We start from the raw sequence: 25,660 nt of genomic DNA, 5'->3' as shown, positions 1-25,660 counted from the left end.
AAAATTAAGAAAATGAAACTAAAAATCCTAAGAGACCTAAAAATGAAATGCAAAAGTGTTGGGATTAGAAACTTGTCACCCAAAAACATCGACTGGTCGGACGACCTCCCCACACTTAAAAGTTTGCACTGTCCTCGGTGCACTCAAAGATGAGCAAGGGGGTACGGCGACTCTTCAGATTGCCACCTCCAGCTGGTGGATCAACCGGTTGCTGCATGTTCTTCTTCCGCTTTCGTTTTTGCTTGTGGTGCAGGAATCATGAAAAACAGAAAATAACACCATAAGATAAGAGAATACAAAAGCAAGGAAGCGTAAATTGTTGGAATGAGGTAAATCACTAGAATGGGGTGAGTGAATTAATGTGACATTAATGGAAAATAGGTGTGTGAATTCTAAATTGTGCACGGTTTAGAACACATACTAGCATGAAAAGAACTATGTCACAATTACACAAAAAGGAGCATGCACTTCCCTCATCCTAATGTGCTTGAAATACTCAAAACTTGTAGGCTAAAACAACCAAGCAAGCAATAAAGAAGCATGAAAGTATTCAAGCCAAATATATAACATATGGATGCATATGATCAAGAAGCACAATGCATTAAGGTAAATGCACAACATCCAATATCAAGAAATTGCATAATCAAAGAAAAGAATTCAAATCACATGGTGGCCAAATCATGCAATTCAAAAAGACTTAGAGTGCTTGAGGGCAATTCTCATTCACTTGGTGTTTACAAAATTAAGCATGAAGAACTCAAAACGAAGTAGCAAGACATAACCTCAATCAACGAATCCAACAAAGATGATAAACAACAATGATGTTAAAATAACATCTTATCAATGATTAGCAGCAATGAATGGTAAACAAGATTAATAATCTAACACTTAGTATGAAAAAGAGAAAATGAAATGAAATTTTAACTAATTAAACAACTAGTTAACTAACTAACTAAAAGAAGTGGTTAAAAATGGTGTTTGGAAGTGTTGGATGAGGGGTAGGAGAAGGGAAGAAGAAAGAAGAGAAGGAAAGAAATGGAAAGAAGAGAAGAAAAGAAGTGTAGTGAAGGAAGGGCATCCACGCGTACGCGTCTGACATGCGTGCGCGTGGATTGAGGTGAAATGAACGCGACGCGTACGCGTGGCGCCATTTTGATGAACGGATTTTTGATGGTGTAGAATTTTACAAATGAAATCCCATTGCAAGTATAGTCTCTAAACCAACAATAATCCTTTCATACAAAAATTTGTTTGTCACAAGTACAAACCCCTAATAAAAATAATATTTGAAGTATTTAAACCTCGGGTCGTTCTCCTTAGGAATTGCAATAAAGTGTTCTCGTTATTGGTTATGAAAACTACCAAGAATTGGGCCACCTTTGTCTGAGAGAGGTTGAGGTTTAAAAATCTTGAACAGCATATAGTTCTCATGCATCCTCAGGACTAACTCTCCTCTCTTTACATCAATCAAAGCTCTCCCAGTGGCTAGGAATGGCCTTCCTAGGATGATGGATTCATCCTTCTCCTATTTCGTATCAAGTATCACGAAGTCTGCAGGGAGATAAAGGTCTTCAACCATTACTAGAACGTTCTCCACCAATCCATATGCCTGCTTCAGATCCTTATGGGATGCGCCTCTTGGATCCCCAGCTTCTTCATCATAGAGAGGTATCAAATTTATGCTAGATCCAAGGTCGCATAATGCCTTCTCAAATGTGATGGTCCCTATAGTACAGGGAATCAAGAAGCTTTCAGGATCTGGCGATTTCTGAGGTAGCTTCTTTTGTACTAGTGCACTGCACTTCTTGGTCAGCACAACAGTTTCATCTCCCCTCAGGGCCTTCTTCTTAGAGAATATGCTTTTCAGACAGGCCATATAGGGAGGCTTCTTCTCTAACACCTTAGCAAAAAGAATATTGATTTGTAACTTCTTAAAGATTACCAAGAATTGAGCAAGTTGCTCATCTTTGGTCTCCTCTTGCACGTTCTGAAGGTGTTGTACTTCAGGCTCTTTCATCACCACCAAGGCATGTACAAGTGTACTGCCAGTCTCCTCTTAAGCTTTTTTCTCCTTTAAATCCTCAGCAACATACTCTTCTTTAGGCAAGGCCTCCTTGCCCATGGTAAGGGTCTTATACTCTTTCCTTGGATTTCCCTCTGTGTTACTTGGAAGAGTGTTGGGAGGTCTCTCAGGTATCCTATTGCTCAACTGACCTACTTGCACTTTCAAGTTCTGAATTGAAGACCGAGCTTCTTGCATAACGCTATGGGTGGTCCTTGAAAGGTCAGAAACTATTGTGGCCAAGTCGGTGAGGCTGTGTTTTAAGGTCTTCGTCTGCTATTGAGAGGGTTGGAACTACCTGTTGTTGAACCTATTTTGATTAGTTCCACCCTGATTGTTGTTGAAGCTTTGTTGGGGCTTCTGTTGCTGCTCCCTCCACCCAAGGTTAGGATGATTCCTCCATCCCTGATTGAAAGTATTTGCATAGGGATCATTATTGGGATTTCTAAAGAAATTTTCTATGTAATTTACTTCCTCCATAGTGGGCTGATAAACCCCAATTTTGTGGTTTATCTTGTGCTTAATTTGGGGAATTTTATCACCTTTTCTCACATTTATTCAATGAAATAGCATGGTTTTGCAATTCTCTCTTGATTTGTGCTTAAGTGTGAAAACATGCTTTTTAGGCCTTAAAATAGCTAAATTCAATTCAATTTAATTCCATTCGATGCCTTGATATGTTTGTTGAGTGGTTTCAGGTTCATAAGGCAAGTATTGAATGGAAGAAGTGAGGAGAAAAGCATGCAAAGTGGGAGAACTCATGAAGAAATGAAGGAACCGCAAAGCTGTCAAGCCTGACCTCTTCGTACTCAATCAACCATAACTTGAGCTACAGAGGTCCAAATGAGACAGTTTTAGTTGCGTTGGAAAGATAACATCTGGGACTTCAAAATAATATAAAATTTTCTATAGTTGTTTCGCATTTAGGGGCGTGCACACGCACTGTACGTGTGCACACTAATGCTGCACATGGCCCACTAAAGATGAAATCACTGGGGGGCGATTTCTGAAGCACTTTGGGCCCAATCCAACTCATTCCTGATGCTATTTCATGCAAAATTCAAGCTTGGGCTAAGTTAGTTTCTAGAGAGAGAAGCTCCCTCTTCTCTCTAGAATTAGGGTTCTTAGGCTTAATTCCATCTTAGATCTAGGTTTTGATTATTGTTCTCATCTTATTTTTTCTACAATTTCATGCTTCTACACTTTGATTCTCTTAGTTTTCTTGTTAATTTTCCTTTTATGCTCTCTTTTATGTTCATGGATGCTCATGTTGGATTTAGATGTCTTTTAATGAAATTTAATGTTTTATGTCTTATAATTGTTGATTTGAGTTGTTGGTTTACTTTCCTTACAATTGGTAGTTGGTAGATTTATTATTCTTGCATTTTTACTATGCTTTTCTTTCATGCCTTCCATGTGTTTGATAAAATGCTTGGTTGGACTTTAGAGTAGATTTTGAGCATTCTTGGCTTGGGAAGAGTAATTGGTCAATCTTGAGTCATTAATACCCAATTTAGATTGGTGATCTAGAGTTGTTAGTTAATATCATTTTAAATGACTCTAATCTCTTGCTAATTCAATTAGTGAGTTGATTAGGATTTTTTATTTGAGATTAACTAGTCTTGTTTGACTTTCTCTAATGGATGATAACTTATACCTTCTTTCAGCATTGGGGATGACGAAATAAGATAAATTCTTGTTAATTATTGTTATGATTAATGACTAGGATAGAAAGCCTATGATCTCAAACCTTGCCATGAATGTCTCTCTTTATTACTTGCTTTCTTTAGTTACTTGATTGATTTATTCTTCTTGTCATTTAATTCTTGCCCCTTTACTTTCTTGCCCCTTATCAATCAAACCGCCTTTGTTCCTCATAGCCAATAATTGACCATTTCATTGCAATTCCTTGTGAGATGATCCGGAGTTTAAATACTTCGATAAATTTTTAATTGGGATTTGTACTTGTGACAAAACCAAAATTTAATTTGATGTGAGAGTTGTTTGTTAGTTTGGAGCTATGCTTACAATGAAGTTCTTCTTTCTATAAGAAAAATTCCTAACCAACACGATTCTCGCTATCATGAGCTGAGCAATGTCACAAACGTCCCCTTGAGTGTAGCTTCCAGTCAGGCCATAGGATGCATCTTGAGTGTTGAAAGCTAAAACCTGCATCCCGGCCAAGTGCTGAGAGATAATACTGATTTGCTAGGACATGAGCTTGTTTTGAGCCAAAATGGCATCCAGTGTGTCCACCTCCATGACTCGTCTCTTTTGAGTAGTCCCAGTGTTCACAAGGTTCCTCTTAGAGGTGTACAGGTACTGGTTGTTGGCACCATCTCAATAAGCTCATCTGCCTCTTCAGACGTCTTCTTCATGTGTAGAGAACCACTTGCAGAGTGATCCAATGACATTTTGGCCATCTCAGAGAGGCCATCATAAAATATCTACAACCTGGTCTAATCCGAAACCATGTCAAGAGGGCACCTCCTGATCATCTGCTTGTATTTCTCACATGCCTCATAGAGGGATTCTCCATCTTTCTGTCTGAAGGTATGGACATCTACCCTAAGCTTACTCAGCTTCTGAGGTGGAAAGAACTTGGTCAGAAATCCAATGAACACCTTCTCCCATGTGTCCAAGCTCTCATTGGGTTGAGAATCAAGCCACTGCTTTGCTCTATCCCTTACAGCAAAAGGGAAGAGCATGAGCTTGTAAACCTTAGGGTTTACTCCATTCGTCTTAACTGTGTCACAAATCTGCAGGAAGTCAGATATGAATTTATTAGGTTCCTCCTACAAGAGTCCATGAAACTGATAGTTCTGCTGCACCAGAGTGACTGGTGCACGAAATTGTGATCTCCAGGTTCTAACAAATCCTGGTAATGGCTCCAAAGCTTGGTGCTCTGATCTTAATTCATAATTGTCACAACTTCGATACAACTAACCAGCAAGTGCACTGGGTCGTCCAAGTAATACCTTACGTGAGTAAGGGTCGAATCCCACAGAGATTGTTGGTATGAAGCAAGCTATGGTCACCTTGTAAATCTCAGTCAGGCGGATTTAAACATGATACTTTATTAGATTAAAATAAACAATAAAAGGGATAGAGATACTTATGTAGATTCATTGGCAGGAATTTCAGATAAGCGAATGGAGATGCTTTTCGTTCCTCTGAACTGATGAGCATCACACATAATCATCACCTTCATCACGTTCTTGGGTGCGAATGGATATCTTAGAAGCGAAATAAGAGGAATTGAATAGAAAACAGTAGTACTTGCATTAATCTTTGAGGAACAGCAGAACTCCACACCTTAATCTATGGAGTGTAGAAACTCTACCGTTGAAAATACATAAGTGAAAGGTCCAGGCATGGCCAAGATGGCCTTAAAAACATCCCTAAAAGTAACTAGATCCTACTAAAAACATATTAAAAACAATGTCAAAAAGCGTATAAATTATCCGCTCATCAGTGACCAGTTGAGGCTTAAGCTCAAAATTATGGCACCAATGGCAGGTACAGATATACTGCGCCCATAGAAGTCAGGTGTGGGTGCAGTGTATGAGCCAAGCACCTTTCGTGCTTGCTCTTCAGCGTTTGGATTCCCTCTATTAGCTGCCATAGTGCTCTCTTCAACTTCCTTCTCAAAAGTTTCCTTGAGATTCTCTCCGGCTTTGTAGGCTTTAGTTTATTGCAAATGTCACCTCAAGGTTCTTTCAGGTTCAGAATCAAACTCGAGAAGGGGTTCTTTGTCCCTGTTCCTACTCATAAATAACAAGAAACAAAGAAAAAGTGGGAGTCTCTATGTCAGAGTATAGAGAATCCCAGTGAAATTATCCAAAAAAAATAAAAATAAAACAAAATAAAATAATTAACAAAGGAATTTGAAAATAATAATATAAATTTTAACCTAAAAATTTTCGTAAATTAAAAAGAAAAGGATTTAAAAATTTTTGAAATTCAGAAAGAAAGGAAAAAATACTAAAGGGACACCAAACTTAAAATTTGAAATTAAAAAGAAAATTATTAAAACAAAAATTTGAAAATAAAGAAAAATAATTAAATAAGAAAAATTCGAAAATTAAAAAAAAAGTAATGGAACAAAACTAAAAATACCTAATCTAAGTAACAAAACAACTGGTGGTTGTCAATCACGAACAATCCCCGGCAATGGCGCCAAAAACTTGGTGCGGATTTTTGGAATAACCACAACTGAACCGGCAAGTGCACTGAGTCGTCTAAGTAATACCTCAGGTGAGTGAGGGTCGATCCCACGAGGATTGTCGGACTGAGCAAGCAATGGTTATCCTGTTGGATTTAGTCAGGCAAACAGTAAAAGAAAGTTGTTATCGTTGTAAACACATAAAAATAATAAACAAGCAAGTAAAGAAAAGCAGTTAAAGGTTTAGTGAAAAACAATGATGAGAAATTAGTTAAGGTCTCGGAGATGTTTATCTTTTCGGATTAAAACTTCATGCTAACTATTTTAACAATGAATGATTCATTCTATGGCAAATCGTAAGTGATTAAACCCTAATCCCTTAGTGATTTAATCTCCTATAACCCTCATCAAACACCACTCCCGTGGTCATTCAATTCAAATTGGAGGGTGAAGTTCAGAAAACTAGTTTATAACACAAAGGCCCTAATCACCCCAATCTTGGCTGAATAGATGTTGCTTATCCCCATCAAGTTGTGTGATTAGCCGTCTAGGAGGAGTGTTTTAAAGCTGTAGTTCAAGCGAGATAACTCTCTCGAGAATCACAAGAACTCATGTAGAAAAGGGTCATGCTCCTGTTCCACCCAATTCATAAGATTAAGAATGAAAATAACACCTTAGAATTGAATCAAACATATATTAAAATAGAAGAAGAATAATCTTAATCCATAGAAATAAATAGAGCTCCTAACTTTAACCAAGAGGCTTAGTTGCTCATAACTTATAGAGAAAATAGGTTTTTTAAAAAGTGCGAAAGGAAGATCATCCTAAACCTAAGTGATCTTTTCCTTTAAATACTAACCTAATAATAAATTCTAGACCTAAAAGATATTATTTTGTAAATAAAAATTACAAACAGAAAATAAAATAAAACTAAGAGGTGAAAAATCCACTTGGAGGCTCAAAGAGGTGTGAAACAGGATGCTACTGGAGTTTAACGCCAGTTTGGGCGTTAAACGCCCAAGGAGGAAGCACATGTCTCTGGTTTGTGCCCCTTGCTGGCATGAAACGCCGGGTGGGCATTCAGCGCCCAGTGGGGATGCTGCCAGCATTTTCCTTTCTTGCTTCAAACTTCTCCAAACTGCTCCGAATTTTACCTAAAATCATAAAAACACAAAAAAACTCAAAGTATCATCCAAAGGTAAATTTTGTACTAAAATCAAGTGAAAATAAATAAAATCTAACTAAAAACAATATAAAAATAACTAGAAAAAGGGTATAAGATGCTCACGCATCACCGAGTTGGAGTAGAAGAACATATGTGGGAGCTCGAATCAAAGATGAGGAAGGACTACCCGCATTTATTTTCAAGTGATTGAATTTTGGGGAAAAAATTCCTAATTAGGTGGGTAGGATGTAAACCCCAGTTATTTAATAAATAATTAACTAATCAATTAATTATGAGCGAAGGAAATTAGAAAATTAAATTTTATAATTTGAAGAAGAAAAAAACATTTAGGATACAAATTAAAATGCTAATCTTAAAGATTTTGGCCCAAAATTGGGCCAACAGACTAAAACGAGTGAATCGGGCCCAATGGGGCCTAGGGCCCACTTACTAACAACCCATTCAGCCAAAGCTTCAGCACATCACCCATCATTTGGAAGTGAAACATGTTGAGAGAAGAGAGAATGAAGAACCAAAACCCTAACTCAATCAAATCCTGAATTCCTCATAACTTTTGATCTGGAGCTCTAATCGATGTACCGTTGGTGGCCACGTGATCAGTTCTTCAATTCTATCTAAACAAAGTGGTAAGGATATCTGAATTTCTTGGTCAGTTCTCTCTTTCATTCTGATTCATATTTTTGGTTGAGTATTGAGAAATTTTGTGTCTTTGGTTATTTAAGTGTTATCTAGCATTGGGTGATTGTTGGGTTTTGCCTCAATCATCAGTGGGCAAGGTAAGAAACCACTAAACCATTGTAAATTATTGAATTAGTGAACTCTAGTGTTAGTTTGTGGTAAATTTTATGAACTAGATTGAATTTCTTGTTGATTGGAGTTAAATTGGTGAATTAGAGTACTTGGAATAAAGCTTTGGTAGCTGGAACTTATTGAATTTGATAGGGAATCTTTGAAACTTGAATTGTGGTGTTTTGGGAAAAATCGGCCAAAGTATGGTTTAGGTTTCTTGTAGATAATATGTAATATTGTATGAAACTAAGGCTAGTTGCCCTTAAGATAGGTTTGAATGGTATGAATTGGTTGATTGATGTGGTTAGTGAATGAATATATGTATATGTATGTATGATCTAGTTGGTGGTAAAATTATGGAATTGAGTTTGTGGGGGATTGTTGATATTAAATATTGATGAGAATTGAATTGGAGAGTTGAATTGAATTGGAGTATGGTTTTTGTCATGGTTTGCTTGATAATGAATGTGATAAATGAATTGGAATTGGTTTGATTAGGCTTGTAATAGTTAAAAATTGATGATTGAATGTTTAAAAGGCCTAAAAATGGTAAGGGAGTGGTTTGAATTGATTTGAATTGTTGAATTGGTTAAAAGTGAGTGTTTGCATAATTAGGTGAAACTAGAATTTTACGAACCCTCAAATTTTGTGGAACTTGTCTTAAATAAAACTTGGGTTCGAGTAGTTTATGACGATTGAAAAATGGACAGAAAATAATTTTTAACGAAAAAGTTATGTGCGTTTGAAGTTTATGGTTAAAAACTGAATTCCGCAAAAGTTGTAGAAAATTAAGGTCATGCGTACATATGATGGGTGTTACAAGAGTGAAAGAGCCTTGTGCGAGTCTTGTGCGCATACCATGTGTATGCACAAAATCAATGTCATGTGTACGCACAACTTGCATTTCAGAAATGTATCTTTTTCGTGCACATTTCACGCGTATGCACGAAGCATGTGTATGCACGAATTCCCTGTTTTTCAATAAATGTTGTTTTCAACTATTTTTTCTTATCTAGCCTGATTTTTCATCTCTATAATCCCCTGTTTAAGATCTGATAGCTAGTTTTTAGGCTTCCGAATAAGAGCAAACATATGGAGGGAGTTAGATTGATATTGAGGGAGATTTGCAAAGTGAACAATTGAATTAATGAGGCAATGATAATGCTGAATGAGATATGATTGATGGAGATGTGATATTGATGAATTATGATCTAAAGATCTAAATAGCATGTGCATTTAAATATCTGAGATACAAGTTTCCCTGGGTAGATGTAGTAGTTCGCCCTCACTTGCTCCAGGTCGAGACTCGATACTCTGTTGATCCTCCATCGCAAAATTTAGCAAGACACTTTAAATTTCCAGATTATTTTCTTAATGAGATGGTAAATGAATGAATATGTATGTGAATAACTCTCAGGGATGTGCGTACACAGGGACTGTCCAGGGTTCACTACCGAACATATCGGGTTTTCCTGTATAACTGACAGATGAGTTCATTGGCCACAGGACAGACATGCATCATGAGCATTTGTATTATTTGTTTGAGTATGCACTTTGTGATTCGGTTTGCCTAATTGAATTATTTGTACCTATATGCTACATGACTTAAATGCTTTACTTATTTTCTTAATTGTGTATTACTTGTATGCCTTGTATATGTTTGCTTTTGAGAGACTCCTTATGCTGGTGGGGGTGATGCTGAGGGTTGTTCCATGATGCGCATAAACTAGTTATGCTACGATTTAGGAAATTGCACGATCGGCAAAATTCCTTCCGGCAAGTGCACCGGTTATCGTCAAGTAAAAACTCACAATAGAGTGAGGTCGAATCCCACAAGGATTGGTTGAGTGAGAAATTCGGATTGGAAGTGTGTTCTAGTTGAGCGGAATCAAGATTTAGATGAGAATTGCGGAATGTAAAATTGGCGGGAAAAGTAAATGACAAGGAATTGAAATGGCGGAATCTTAAATTGCATGAATTAAAGAGCAGAATGTAAATTGCTGAAATTAAAAAGGAATGGGGGTGATTGCATGAATTGAGTTGCAGAATGTAAAGAGAAGATGGAAATCAACTTTAAGCTCAAGAAAATGCATAAAACAACTAAAACTAACAGAAAAATGCTAGTGAAACTAGCCTAAGATGCCTTGGCATCATTCCACATTGGTGATTGGGAGATTTGCAGTAAACTAAAAATGAGGAGATATATTAGAATCCCTAGACAGAATTATGCTATTTTTGGTTTAGTGAGAACTTTAGGCTTTGATCTGGGACAATGGAGTTTAGGATTGCTTTTGACTTCCCGAAGCCTTATATTTTATCTCTTTGGGCACTATTACCATACTAAGAACTCTCGGTTCTCATTCCATACATATTTATTTTCTGATGCGGGATGTGAGGCACCTCGCTAAGCGTGCTAGATGATTCATGGAAGCGAAGATTTATATTTTGGGGTTTTCATATTATGTATTTAGTTTGTGTGTGTGTGTGTACATTCTCCACTTTTGTATAAAACTTCTTTTGTCCTTCTTAGAAGTTGACTTCGGAGAATCAGAATTTGTATTTTGTCTCTTTTTATATATATATATGCTTGATATGTATTTCCTTTGGAATTCTTTATCCATGTATATTATGTCTCTTCTGTTTCACTGTTATCTACGTTTTTTATTCTTAACCATACGAGTGTGATGTGATTTTTTGTTTCTGTTTTGTCTAACTTTTTCTTTAAGGCTCCTAGTTAAACTATCTTTCATATATATTTACGTACGCATTTTTGTTTTTAGAGGTCGTAGTGCCTCACCACCTTTGGTTTACAACCTAGGTGTAAAGCTCTGTATGGTAGGGTGTACATTCAAAACATTGGGAGATTCACAAATGGTAATTCAACAAATGGCTAGAAACTATCGGGGTATTAGTCAGAATTTTGCCAATTATTTTGTAGTAGTCGTTCGACTCTTAGCTGAGTTTGACTTAGTTTCGATTAAGCATGTTCTAGAGATTTGAATCAGGACGCTAATGAGTTAGCTCAAATGGCTTCTAAAATATCTCCCAAATTGATAAAGGAGTTTAGTGGAATTGAAATTAACTTAACCTCTTTAGAAGTAAGAGTGGTTTGTTGTGCAAACACTCTCGATCTAAATGATTAGAGATATAAGATCATTGATTTCCTCAAACACCCCAATCAAAGAGTAGATCGAAAGGTTAAATATTTGGCACTAAGATTTGTATTAGTTTGAGGGATCTTTATAAGAAAAGTGTCGATGGTTTTTTACTCTAATGCTTAAGTATGCAAGATGCATATTTAACTATGGCAGATGTGCATGAAGGTATTTGTGGAGCCCACCAAGTGGGTCAGAAAATACATTGGACTTTATGTTAACAAGTACTATATTGGCCTTCAATGATGAAGGACTGTATCAATTTTACTTGACATTGTGATCAATGTCAACATGCACCAATTCAGAGAGTCCCTGCTACAAATTTGCATGCCATAATTAAACCCTGGTCATTCAAATGATGGGCTCTGGATTTAATAGGAATGATTCATCCCCTTTCGACTAAGGGGCACAAATTCATTTTGGTTGCGGTTGATTACTTTACTAAGTGGTTGGAAGTTGTGCCCATAAAAGAGGTCACACAATCCAAAATAATTGATTTCATTGAAGAGTCAATTATTCATAGATTTGGCATTCCTTAAACTAACTTTGACTACATATCAGAAAACCATATTTACAGGTCGACAAGTCAAAGGATATACGCAATCAAGAGGGATTAAATTGATACATTTGACTCCATATTATGCACAAGCAAATGGCCAAATTGAAGCTGTTAATAAAACTTTAATTAGTTTGATTAAGAAACATATAGGAAGACAGTCTCGGAATTGGAATATTATGTTAAGTCAAGTATAATAATGGGCATATAGGTGTTCCCCTCGAAAAGCCATAGGTTCGACTCCCTATGAGTTGGTATATGGTCATAAAGTTGTATTGCCGCTTGAAATAAATTTGCAAATAGTTAGAGTGGTGAAACAGAATGCCTTACCAGTCGAACAATATTGGTCGAGTATGATTGATGAATTAGACCAATTAGACCAATCTCGACTAATTGCTTTTGATCAAATGATTAGACAAAAAGAAAGTATCGCGAAGTCATACAACAAGAAAGTAAAAAAGAGAACATTTACCGTTGGTGACTTAGTGTTAAAGTTAGTCCTTCCAACTGAGCAAGTTAAAGAAAAATGGTCTCCTTCGTAGGAAGGACCTTTCAAAGTCAAAAAATTTTTTTTATAGCAATGCCTATGAATTAAGGAATATAACAAATGCTCGACATATAGGGCATATAAATGAAAAATATTTAAAATCATTGTCACTATTCAAATTCATTCATCAAACACAAGTAAAATCTAGTGATAAGTTCCAACAAAACACAATAAATTAAAACAAGGTTCTAAATTTAAGCTTAAGGTCCTCCTGCTTTCGACCCAAAGCGGCAAAAGCTTCGACAGTTTTCTCTTTGGCCTTGATGGTTTAATTGACTATTTTAACAAGAGCAGTATGACCTAAAGTCTTAGATGCATAAACTTGATTTATTTTCTAAAGCCATTGATTGAGCATTGCATTAGTAGCCTCGATCTTTGCCTTGCTTGATCTTAGTTCAGCCAACTCTTTTTCCAGAATCTCGACTTTAGTGGCTATGATCTTTTTCTTGGCTCAACCTTTTGATATGACTTCTTCAATTTGAAACTTGGCTGTTTCACATTTCTTTAACTGCCTATCATGGATAGCCAAAATCTCGACTGCTGTGTTGTAGTCTTTCTCAACATAGTCGATTTTAGATATATGATTGAAAATATCTTCCATAAAAATTTCCAATGATGTTAAGGAATCTGTTGGGATTTTCTGATTTAATAAGTTGAGGGCTGCCAACAGTCGAGCCTTCAGGTCGGTATTATTATTAATATCTTCCAAGGGACGGTTAAGACAATCAAGAACAATACTGACCGTTTCGACAACCGAAGGATCGGGGGCTTGGTGGAAGCTATGGCTCAGGAGATGTGACTTCTTCTTCGTGAGTCGGAATGATTTTTTCTATTTTTTGCACTGATGGGGCGATTTCGGGTTCTTGACCTAAAGAAGAGAAAACCCCTGTTCCTTTAGAAGAGTATACTTATTGAGCTTCTGAGAGAATGTTGGCAAGGTCAAAATCAAGGTCATCAAAGATCAGGTCTTTAGCTTCAGGAGTAGGGACATTGATAGGAGACTCGTTGTGTTCGACATCAGCAGGATTATTGGTAGGATGGATGGTCAAAGTTGCTGCAGCTGATGTCAAAACAGGATCAGATTCTTGTTGGGTTTCGGCATCAGTTGGCAGGGGCATTAACTCGCCTATAAGGAAAAAAATGAGACTCTAAGAATCTGGAAGAAAAGAAGAAGAAAAGAAAATTGAATATGAATACCACTGGAGAGTCAATCAAGGCCTGGGAAGCAGCAATTGATGGTGTTGCTTGAATTGGACTAAGAAAAGGCAAGGATGTCATCACCTTTTGAGGATGTTGAGTCATTTCAGCCTTGACACCTGCTGGGTCGACACCTGGCTCAGAATGACTTTGTTGTCCAGCTCGGGAGTGTGAGCTACGCTTTGAAGGTTTCGACTAAAAGGAAAGGTGAGAAAATTATTTAGCATGTATTAGACAAAGATCGACTATTAAGGATAATAAACTTTGAAAAGTACCTTGATAAGAGGTAGATTAGATTTCTGTATCTTTTTGGGTTTGTCACCCATAAGGATGTCAATGGCTCCGCGCTTCTTTGAAGATAGGGTGGCTTCACTCGATCGACCTCTGCCTTGACCCCTTTTTTATTTTGTTTTCTTAGGGGCAGTTTCTTCGCCTGACTCCCAGTCCTCTTTGACTGGCTTAGGGTTAGGGGCAATACCCGCTAGGTCTGTTGGTTGAGTAGTTGGAACATAAAGAAAGTATAAGAGGAGTAAGGACTTAAAGGTTTTTAAGTATTAAGAAAAAATATGGTACCTGGAGGATATCCAACAATCCTCGTTCGACCATGAATTTTATCCCTGACACTTGGATAATAGATAGCATCAATTGTGTTTATGCCTAGGGTACGATGCTCTACTCTTCGGAGTCGATAATCCACTCCTAAGTCTCCTTTAGGAGGGTTAGGTAGTCGATCAGCAAGGCCAAAAGGGGCATTGAGAAAAGAAGACAATTTAAACGTTTTCATGAAATGTTTTTTTCTGGACAAAAGCATCTCGAGCTAAAGGTTTAAAATAATGGTCAAGACATTTATGAAAATGTGCTTCTTTTTTCTTTTCCTATACCTTTGAAGCCTCGATAAAAACATACCTTATGTTCCTAAAATACCATTTTACCTTATAATATTTCTCAAAGGCAATGATTTCATGGATATGATCACCTTTGGTTTTCTTCAATGCAACAACAGTCTGTGTAGAAGGAAAAATCAAGTTAGAGAGAGCTTGCTCAGTTGAAGGACAATGAGAATCATAATAGTTCGACCACCATTCGTGAAAGTCAGGGGTTGAGAGAAAGTAGAATTTTATGACATATCTCTGGTACTGAGAGGTTACTTTTTGGTGATTTAAATCCAAAATTTGGTCGAATTCTTTCAAGTCTAACACTTCATAGTAAACTATTTGGGCCCCAACTTCTAGTGAAATAGGGGAAGGTAATGCCTGTGTAAGACCAAATTGCCTCGACACATATTGAGGGGAATAAGTGATGAGTTTATTTTTAAGAGCCATGGTCGATTCACGAGGAAGCCCTACGGGGAGGATTTGTGGAGTCAGGGTTTTTTACCACAGTTCATTGAGAGCCTCTTGATTTTCAGGTTTGAGAACTTGTTAAAGAATGAAGGTATCCCACATTACTTTTTCAACAGGCCAAAGGATTGGGATGGTAGGAAGAATCATTGATAAACCACTATTTTATGGTTTATTTTGTATTGAATTAAGTAGATTTTGTCAATTATTCTCACACTTATTCATGTAAATTGCATGCTTTTAAGATTCCTTCCTAATTTTGTCCTATGATTGAAAACTTGCTTCTTTGGCCTTAAAATTGCTAATTTTTAATCTTCTCTTATTACCATTCGATGTCGTGATATGTGTGTTAAGTGTTTTCAGGTTTTATAGGGCAAGAATGGCTTAGAGGATGGAAAGGTAGCATGCAAAAGTGGAAGGAACACAAGAATTTGGAGATTTGAGAAGTTGGTGTCCACACGTACGCATGGCTGACGCGGACGCGTGACCAAGCCATAACCAAATGACGCGCATGCGTGGCTGACGCCTATGCGTGGCCAGTGCAGAGTTCAAACGACTCGTACGCGTGACAAGCGACACGTGCCTCTGTTACGGAAAATGCTGGGGGCGATTTATGGGCTGCTTTTGACCCAGTTTCAGGCCTAAAAGTGAAGACAATAGGCTAGAGAGTGGATCATACAAATCATTCATCATTCATTTATTCACACACATTAGGTTTTAGATGTAGGTTTCTAAAGAGAGAGGCTCTCTCCTCTCTCTAGGTTTTAGGGGTTTTGGTCTTATTTCTTCTTAGCTTCAGAATTTTATCTTGCTTTAATTTAGTTTTCTTCTACCTTTTATTGTTCTAGTATCTTAGTTTATCTTCTCTTGTTGGTTTCTTTATTTTCCCAATTTAGTTTATGAACTCTTCTTGTTAGATTCAATTTCCCTTTTATGCAATTTGAGGTATTTCATGTTTATTGCTTCTTTCTTTAATTATTGGTTATTGATTCCTTGCATTTGTCAGTCTTAGATTTTACTATTTCTTGTTACTTTTCTATGCTTTTATTTTGTGCCTTCCAAGTGTTTGATAAAATGCTTGGTTGGATTTTAAAATAGATTTTTATGATCTTAACTTGGATTGATTAATTAGAGTCTTGAGTTATCAAAATTCTTTTGTTAATTGGTGATTGAAAGTTGCTAGTTGACTTGAGCCTCGCTAAATCTAGTCTTTGATTAGGACTTGTGAACTTAAGTCGATTTTGCTCGCTTGACTTTCCTTCATTTGTTAGAGGATAACTAAGTGAAAGCGATTTGCACTTACCATCATAATTGATGATGATAATGAGGATAGGAATTCTAATTCTCAATCTTTTCTAGGACTATTCTTAGTTGTTAGTTTATTTTTCTCGCAATTTATATTTTTTTGTTCCTTATTTCAAAACCCCAAAAATATACAATCCTATAACCAATCATAAATACACTTCCTTGCAATTCCTTGAGAGACGACCCGAGGTTTAAATACTTCGGTTAATTTTATTGGGTCTACTTAAGTGACAAACAATTTAAACGTTAACCGAGGATTGCTTGTCGGTTTAGAACTATACTTGCAACGTGATTTTATTAAGAAATTCTTTACTGACGAAAATCCTCCGTCAATCATCGTTGCTTTTATGATAAGAAAAAGTTTAATGAAATGATAAAAGCATCGATGGATGACATGCCTTTTGGTTTTGACCAAGAAAAAGAAGACAGACAAATATCTTCAAGTGGAGTTTTGGGAAATTTAGAAGGAGCAGTAAATTGAGGTTCGAACACAGACTTCAGCCATAAGTTAAGAATCCAAAGTGGACCAAATGGGTTGATCGACAGTTCTCCACGTCGAATTTTGCTAACTACCAAGGAAAGAGTTTCATACAGTTGACCCAAGAGAAGAGAGGAAAGATTGATGTATTTCTTGTGATGAAGCATGATAGCTAATGAAAGGTAATTGCGTTTTTTAGATTTGAATTGATTTGGGGAAGATAACAAAAGCATTAAGCCATAAGAGCAGGAAAGCGACATGCTCACTGTCGCTAATAGGGTCTCCCTGGTACCCATGTTATTCTGGATAAAACCCGACACAGAAGTCGAGTCAAAGTTGATATCAAAGACGTCATCAGGGCATGAAGTTACGCAGCAAACATTTTCCTCATTGGGAGATAGGCCAGTCAAGGCTGAAATCTCCATTAATGTTGGACCCATCATTCCATATGGGAGATGAAAGTTATTTGTGACTGGGCACCAAAAGTATAAACTAGTCCCAAGAAAAAAGGCAGTGTAAGACAAGTCGTGAGTGGATAGTTAAAGAGAAAATACTATTCCTAAAGATTTTCAAACAAATTTGTAAATTGGAGAAAGTCTCGACAGCCATGTCAAAAATGAGGAACTCGACTCCTTAGGAAGTGCAGTCCTAAATACTCGACTGGCAATACAGGTGGATTTAATATTTCCACAAAAAATCAAAGGAAGATGCTCAGGAGGAGCAGGGAAGAAAGAGAAAATTGACTCAATTTGTTTCTGGGTAGAGATTGGCTCTAAGTATGAATATAAGACATTAGAAACTTGAAAAGAGAGTAATACCTGGCTATGCCATAAGGCGGTGGTCTCTACATTAGGATTGAGAGCTCTTAAGATCCCATCATCATTGTAAAATTGTGACACGTTGGCCACCAAAGGTGGAGAACCTATGACGTGAACGTCGTCATCATCCTCCTGGGAAGAAGAAGTGGGAACACCAAAAGCTCCACCTAGAGCAGTGGTAGCGGCCGTAGCAGCTATAGCATCGGCAGTAGAGGCAAGTAGAAAAAAAGCCATGGTAGCCCCTGTAGTAGAGGTGGTAACAGGAATGGTGGTAGTAGTAGTTACAATGATGGTGGTGGATGATGATAATGTAGCAGTAACAGCTGGTGTACTACTAGAATGAAGACCAGAGTGAGAATCTATGAAGGAATGAGAGGATGGATTTGCAAATAAAAGAAATGTTTTGAAGAAGATGAGGGAAGAAAAAGTATTTCTAGGAAAAGAAAGGTCTCTGAAAGGTGAAAAATACTGAATGAGTAAAGGTTTTAAAGGAGTAAAGGCCCATTAAAGCCCATTGGGAACGTTACATATTCCTAGAAATGCACGAACCGTTTCATTTCTTGTAACCATTTTTTGAAATTTGAACATTAAAAAAGGCACGTGAATGGCATGGGATTAATTAGATAAAATTTATCATTTCATATTTTGAAAAGATAAGTTTTAAAGGGCAATTTGTTGATGTAAATTTTGACCCATAAAGATTTGATTCATAGGGAGTCAAAATGTAATTAAAATTATTGTTACTTGGTTGTAGAGATCCTCTTTCAACTACGGAAACAAAAGACATTTGAGGTCAATGGATTGCTGGTTTAAAGTAAGTCGAGCATCTATCAGGATCGATACCCCGTGGTCAAATACAAACACGATGCAAGAACGTCGGATTTAAAGAACAAGGCAAGACAGAACGTGGAGGTACCATATGAAGATTCTTCAGGATTATGGTAACATCATGGCCTAAGAAAATGGAAAAACCAATGTAGTAGTCAAAATTCTTCAGGAATAAGTCCACCTTTGAGATATAAATAGAAGAAATTCAGAAGAAAAATAGAGATTTCAATCAACAACAGTAGGTTATCACATAAATTCTGTAAAAATTCTCAGTCTCAACGACGCAACAGAAGAGCATGGAGTGCAAGTGCATGTAAGTGTTGGAGCCCATTTTATTTTATCTTTTATTTTTCTTTGTTTTAATTTCTTTATTTTAAATGTTTCTTTGTTATTTTACTTTCTTATAATTTCTATTTCGTTTTGACATTTTCATTTATTCATTTTCACTTATTCAAAGTTCTATTTTACTTCATTTTCATTTTATTTGCTACGATTATCCACTGATAGTTCGACATAGTGCGTTTCGACACGAACGCTAAGTAATTCCCGGGTCGAGCTCACTCTTTTTCAGAGGAGTCGTATTTACTCCGCAAACTGAGATCTTAATACAAGCTCGATTTGACAACCTGTCGAAATAACAAAAAAAAATCGAATGAAGCAATAAATAATTTGACAAATTTAACTAAGTGTTAGTTTGGATTGGCTTTTTTGAGTGAAAAAATATTTTTCTTAAAGGATAAAGTACTTTTATTTAATTTAAAACCTATTTGAATATGTCTTTCAAAAAAATATTTTTATTAAAAAAAGTAAATTATTTGCTTTTTCTAAAAGCTAACAATACCTTGCTTTAAAAAAAACAAAAATAAAAGACATTTTTAATACTTGAAAATTCTTTTTTAAAAGTCTATCTAAATATAAAATAATTTTTATTTATTAAAAATTTTTTTAAAAGAAAATAAAAAAATTAAGTGCTTTTTTCAAAAATCAATCCAAACTGATCCAAAATTGTTATCTAACTGCTCTTCGTTAATATTTTTACATAAAATTAACCTGAGTTTCCACCATATCTTATATCTCTAAACTTCAATAAAGTAATAAGATCATAGTTAGCTACGGATATCATAGGGTGCGCTTGAGAAGATGGCTTTGCTATCTTTGCTTAACTTTGGCCTTTTGCTCTTTTTTCTTTAAAAAATAAATTTCTCCTGTTTTAGTTTTCCTATGTTATAGATGTAACTTTGCCACAACAGTGTGATTGGTATGGCTGCACACAAAGATGGATTAGGATTCACCAAAATAAAACAAATCAAATAAGATCGTATTGACTTGGATGATCCATTCCCTCTTTTACATGATACCCGTAACAATGTTGGTTAATATAGTGACATTTTTCAGGTTCACTTGTCCAAGAAAAATAATAATAACAAAATCAAGTAGTATTTTCTAATTCCATCATCATATTGATCATATAAGACGGTAGAGACCTAGAGAGAGAGAAAACGTGCAAGGGGAATTATTTCTTGTATCTTTTAAGTTGAGCGTTGTAAATAAAACAATATACCACTTATAATATATATTTACCTTTTTCATTTTTTATTAATCACTTTAATACCAAAAATAAACAATAAAAATATAAAATATATACAAAAATAATACATATAATTTTTTATAAAAAAAAAAGAACCCTTTAAGTTCAACTGAACAATAATATTATAGCGCCTTTCCTTGTTGAATCTTAACTTCTTTTCAGGTAATCAAAGAAAGTTAAAATTAACTATTCTTTTCCTTTACCTAATGACATCTTATGAATATAAAATTGCTTACGCCACACGGCCACAGCGTCAACAGGGTGTAATTGGCAGGAAGCTATGACCGAAAGTCGAAACCTACGTTTGAGTAAAAAGAACGGTGTCTGTCTACTGCTGATAAATAAGTAAAGGATACTATACAAAGCCCGAGTAAGAACAAGGACCGGAAGGGGGAGTTGTTAGAATCTACATTACATAATTATAGACAACGGAAACATTTCCTCGACTTCCAAAGCAAACAGGCTGATTATGAATACTCAAACCAAATAGATATCACAAACACTTCCAAATTAGTTTACTTTCGATAACATCGTCTCCGTGTTTGTTTGGTAGCTAGCAGGATCAGAAAAGCAAGGTCTCTAAGACCTCCATTATAGATCTCTACTGCATTTTATGCCATATATATACTATTATCACTCTTATGACCTTCGCCGACGTTTAGTCTCCACCTGAAAACCAAGCAAAAAGTTATCGCTAAAATAGTATAGTATTTTACTTCGTCAGCAAATTAACAAAATTAAAGAAAGAATAGATATCAACTGTCTCAAAGTTAAGGCACACGAATATATTTAAGTGCTGAACAACAATCTCAGACTATCCTCCAACAGTAATACCTTTGTATCTGAGTGTCTTGAAGTAGAGTGAGAATTTTGCAACTTTTTTTGACCTTCAGCAGAGCAACTTTCACAAAAGAAGTGGTCAAGTCGCTTAGCTTCCTCCACAGTCATGTCTATGCAAGCAGGGTGAAACCTGAATAAAGAATATTATGCTGAATAAAAAAATTCTCAACATTCACAAAGCAAGCCTTCAGCTAGTTTCATTATGAATGACAACAGAAATATGCATAAAATTGCAGGAGAACAAAATTTATGAACTCTACAATTAATAATAATCATTGTAACTTATAAATTGATTGTTTCATTAACTCATTACTCATAAGGTGTTAAACACTTTAATAAGTTGGGCTAGCCAAGTGAGTCAGGTTCATCATTCCATATAATCTAGAGACGAGAGTAGTTTACACAGAAGATTTATCCCAGAAGCTTTTGGATCATCTTCCCAGAAACCTCGAATCTTCTCCATCCTTATATTTCAGTTAGAAAAAATATTTTTGTGGGACCTCAAACTAAGCCACAAATTTCATAAGCAGATTAAAGCCCAACTCCAAGAATAAATGCAAAGGTGCGAAGAACATTAAAATACAATAACAAAATATGAAATTTCTTAGATAATGTAGTGTAATAACTATAATATTTACATGAGATAGTAATTATAATGAAGAAAGAAGTATGAAATAAATAACACACCTCTATAGGTGAATAAATGTCATGGCAAATTAAGAACCTTTATTCAATTCTTACTTTCTTAGCAATTCCTCATATAGTATTTAATTTCAATTCAATAAGCTATTATATCAGGGTGCCATTTTATATTTGATAATTTCAAATGGATTTGCGAATTTGCAGATTTACCTTCCTAAATCCACAAATTTGACATAAAAAGGCACGGGCGCTGTGTATACATGTTAAGTTTCGATTCCTGTACCTAGGCTTGCTGTGATGCCTATAAAGCTGAATAACACACTAGCCAAACGTATTGCTTTTGTGTCCATCTGGAATTTACTTATAAGGTCATGAATGATCACAAGTATGCATATTCAATGAAACTATTCTATGGAGGATAACTCCCACAAGTCCATATTCTACTCAGAGAAGATACACGACATATGAATGCATGTGCAGACAAGTGGAAGCAGATTAAAGAAAGCTAGGTGGGGTTATGAGTGTTAGATGACACCGCATAGTCAGAAGCAGAAAATTCAACAATGAAACAAGCAAACACCAATCGTTGGTACATAGAAGAGTCAAACACACCAGCTGCTACTGATGAATGTATCATCTTCAAAGAGTACCAAATTAGCAATGGCAAGAATAGTCTAAGTTAACTGGAGATTCTTACACAAGGAAAAACAATGCCAATATGGTAAAGGCTGACATAAATAACTGGTTTTCCTCACATGAATTCAGATGAAAAGAGGTAAAACATTCTTAAAAATCTGAAATTTAAAATGAATTCCATCAGGAAGATGCAAATATCTACAGAACTGGACATACCAGAATCAAGAAATCAACCAGGTAATGAAACTAAAAGCAAATAGTAAAGAAGATGAAGGCTAAATATAACTCCTTCGCATGTATTCAACTTACCAATCACTGCAGCCCTCACACTGGACCATTAGGTCATCAGGGTTATAGGGCATCTCACATTTACAATACCTGCAAAAATAGAAAATAAAATAAAAAAATAAAACAATGAACATCCTGTTAGCCTAATTCCAAATAAGGTCACACAGCTACTTGATTCAAACAATTCTTCAAACGAACAAGCAAATAAATACTTAGTGACATAAACAAAGCTTAACAATTTCTTCCAAAATAGGCTTATAATTCAAATAAGCACTAGACAAGTAGAATAACCAAGTGTGACCAATGCAATGACTAAGAGAATCCCAAAATGGCCATTAATCAAAACAAGTCTGAATTAAGTACTAGTGGAAAGCAACTACATAAAACAGAGTGAAACTCAATTCCAACAAAGAATTCGACTTAAAAAGTAGATATTTCGCATTTATCATATCAGCGACTTGAAAAGAAAAGGATCATTATTTCAGCTTTTTAGGCTATGATAATAATAACAATAATATTGAGAAGAACAAGTAGGGATGAACTAACACAGCAACTCTGTCAGGATTGAAGGCGCCGGTGGAGGAATTGTACTCGAAACGACAGAAGAAATCGTCGTTTCCAACAGCATCGAGCTTGGTGTAGCTCTTGAAGCTGTGGACCGTACACTTGGCTTCGATGGTGTCGGCGCTCTGAACGTCGAAGTGATCGGAGAGGAAAACCTCCTTGGAGCCATGGAACTGGCGGCGGCCGCCGATTGACTCCTCCGGGCGGTAGTACCAGCGCACGTGCACCTTCACGTTGGCGCCTCGCGAGTCAGCTTCGATCCGCTCGATCCTCGCCACGTACGACGGTTTCGACGGATCGGAGGGTCGCATGAGCACGCAATCCCCGGCTGACAACAGTACAAACAACGAATTAGAATCACATAGAGATTCAGGTTAGCTGAAACTGAAAAACATGTATCGGAAACTGAAGTTAGCGAAGAAAATTTTAGCGTTTTCTCTGGAAAGAAGAGAAGGTACCTCTAAAGGTTTTGTTAATATGTTTGACTGTGTATGAGTCTAGGGTTCGGCGTGGAGCCTTGGGTTTAGCCATGGAAAGGGTACAAACAAAGAGAATGGAAAGGAGAGAGGTAAAAAAATAAAAATAGAAAAGAAAATTACAGAAAAACCGGGTAAGGTATTTCTATGGTGTGGATTTTGTTTATTGAGGTGAATGTTTCGGTGGTTGGGCGGACACGGTGGAAGGGTACGCCGATAGCGTTATCAACGTCTTCTGTTTTGGTGTCGTGTGGTGTGGCGTGGAGCGGAATTGAACCAACAATTTCGAGTGGGAGCGGAACGTTGACGACGACGTGAGGGCAGTTTGGTAATTACAAATTAGAGTCCACGTGGCGCTTGGGAGCGTCGATCTTTCTTGTTTAGTTCAAGCATGCTGCCCATTCCCTCTTTCCAGATACGCTTAACTGGCTTAAGTCTTAACTAGTTCCAGTTTCACACTTCCATCTTCTCTCTGGATTCTTCGTTATCATGTTCCATCGCTTAAGCAAACTAACGCATTCATTATTGTTCTATCGATCTACCGTGCAGTTCTCCATTAATAGAATAATATTGCAATAAATGTCTACCGTACCTTCCATGTCTAGAGAGTGATGGTAATAGAAATCATAAGCAGGTCTGATATAAAAAATACTACTATTGATAATAACAACATACATACGCTTTAAAATAGGCTGAAGTCTTGGCGAGAGATTCAGAGTGTGCAATTTCATTTCTTGTCATAGGCTCATGCATATATACATAAGGATAAGGATTATTATATATACTCAAAAAATTACAAAAATTTTATTTGATCTGTTCTCTACTGATGTTACTGTACAGTTAATGTAAAGGATGTTGATAGATAGATAGATAGGAGAGTGATGTGATGATGATGGAGGTATTGGAGGGGGCAAAATTCATATTCTAGGGATTGACATAAGGTGTCGTTAATTGAGTGCAACTTGGTGCCCTTCTACATGGATAATAAGGAGGAAGGTTGAGGTGTGTTTGTGAATGCTTCTTCCTTTTCTTTGCATCAGGATGCTCTGGCTTCTTCAAATCCTCCACTGAATGAACATCTGCAATGCATGTAAATGATCTCGATTTACCCGAGTAATACCTTGACAATCCTCTCTTCCTGCAAATTGATCACAATACTCTCATTACACGCAAGTTACGTTTGCATCAATTATTGAATAAACAAATTCAAACATGCAAATCTATTTAATACTTTTGTGGAAAATTGGTTCCAAGTGAACCCATGTTGAATATCAATGTGTCCATTTCTTGATCCATTTAGCAGAGAAAGATTGACACAATAAATTCTGGGATTCTCTAAACAGTTAATCATGCATATAGGAACTAGTGCTGTGTATGGTCTATATAGACTTACAGAGACAAGATTAAGACCACGTTATTGTCTAGACTTCCTCTCAATCATTCAACATGCAACTATTTTCGGCTCCTCCCGTTAATTCCTCATTTTAATGAATTACTGCCACCTTCCATAGCCGCCAAAAGACAAATTAAAAAAGAAAGGGGAAGAATAGGAAGCCTATACAACCGTCCGTTTTTTAGATCAACATTCAAATTGAAAAGAGAGGAAGCACAATACAGGATAAATTTGGACGATGCTCGTAGCCAATCGCAAGCCTTTACTAACAACAATTTGTATTTTTTTTTAACATAATTGTATTTTTGTTATAAAAATGATGCAAAAACAAGTGTGACCAATATAAGTTTCCTTTTTCTGTTTTCAAGTAAAAGATAACAGACTTATTATTAAAATTAATTTTCTACCTTTCATTTACTATATAGAAAAAAATTATATTTGTTCAAAACTAAAAGCAAACTTATCTTATAAACAAACTTTGTATCAATAAATAGATTTAGCCTTAGGAGAGCCAACATGGCCAATGTTACCCGCAATTTTATACGTTGAGAAATGGATTAATAGTCAAATTCGTCTCTAAAAGATTACTTATTTTTTAAATTAGTCATCAAATAATTTTTTTAGTCATATTAGTCCATGAAAGATAAAACATAAGTCAAATTGGTCCTTCTGTTAGTTAGATAATGACGTATCACGTTAAGTGCTACATGGCATAATGATGTGGTAGGTTAATGCCACGTGTCACAAAATGATTGGTTGACGTGTCAGGCCAGTGACACCTAACACGCCACGTGTCACTTGACATGT

General features: G+C 36.2%; 2 protein-coding genes and 1 long non-coding RNA gene across 3 annotated transcripts; all 3 read right to left on the bottom strand.

Annotated features, from left to right (window-relative positions):
• LOC107607272 lies at nt 1,526–2,017 on the bottom strand. Its single transcript, XM_016309245.1, has one exon. It carries the CDS (start codon nt 2,015–2,017, stop codon nt 1,526–1,528), a length of 492 nt encoding a protein of 163 aa, XP_016164731.1.
• On the bottom strand, nt 13,293–14,154 carry LOC110264238. Its single transcript, XR_002350005.1, has 2 exons — nt 13,933–14,154; nt 13,293–13,852 (listed from the first exon to the last, which is right to left on the bottom strand). It is a non-coding gene; the product is annotated as an uncharacterized LOC110264238 (long non-coding RNA).
• LOC107609327 (chromatin remodeling protein SHL) lies at nt 20,302–23,800 on the bottom strand. Its single transcript, XM_016311241.2, has 5 exons — nt 23,443–23,800; nt 22,967–23,312; nt 22,442–22,510; nt 20,849–20,984; nt 20,302–20,683 (listed from the first exon to the last, which is right to left on the bottom strand). Exons 1-5 carry the CDS (start codon nt 23,513–23,515, stop codon nt 20,654–20,656), a joined length of 654 nt encoding a protein of 217 aa, XP_016166727.1. The 5' UTR covers nt 23,516–23,800; the 3' UTR covers nt 20,302–20,653.

Source organism: Arachis ipaensis, chromosome B07 (assembly GCF_000816755.2).
Source record: "Arachis ipaensis cultivar K30076 chromosome B07, Araip1.1, whole genome shotgun sequence".
In the NCBI taxonomy this organism is placed as follows: Eukaryota; Viridiplantae; Streptophyta; class Magnoliopsida; order Fabales; family Fabaceae; genus Arachis; species Arachis ipaensis.
The sequence above is the reverse complement of the archived record's forward strand: the minus strand, read 5'-3'. Positions and strand labels throughout refer to the sequence as shown.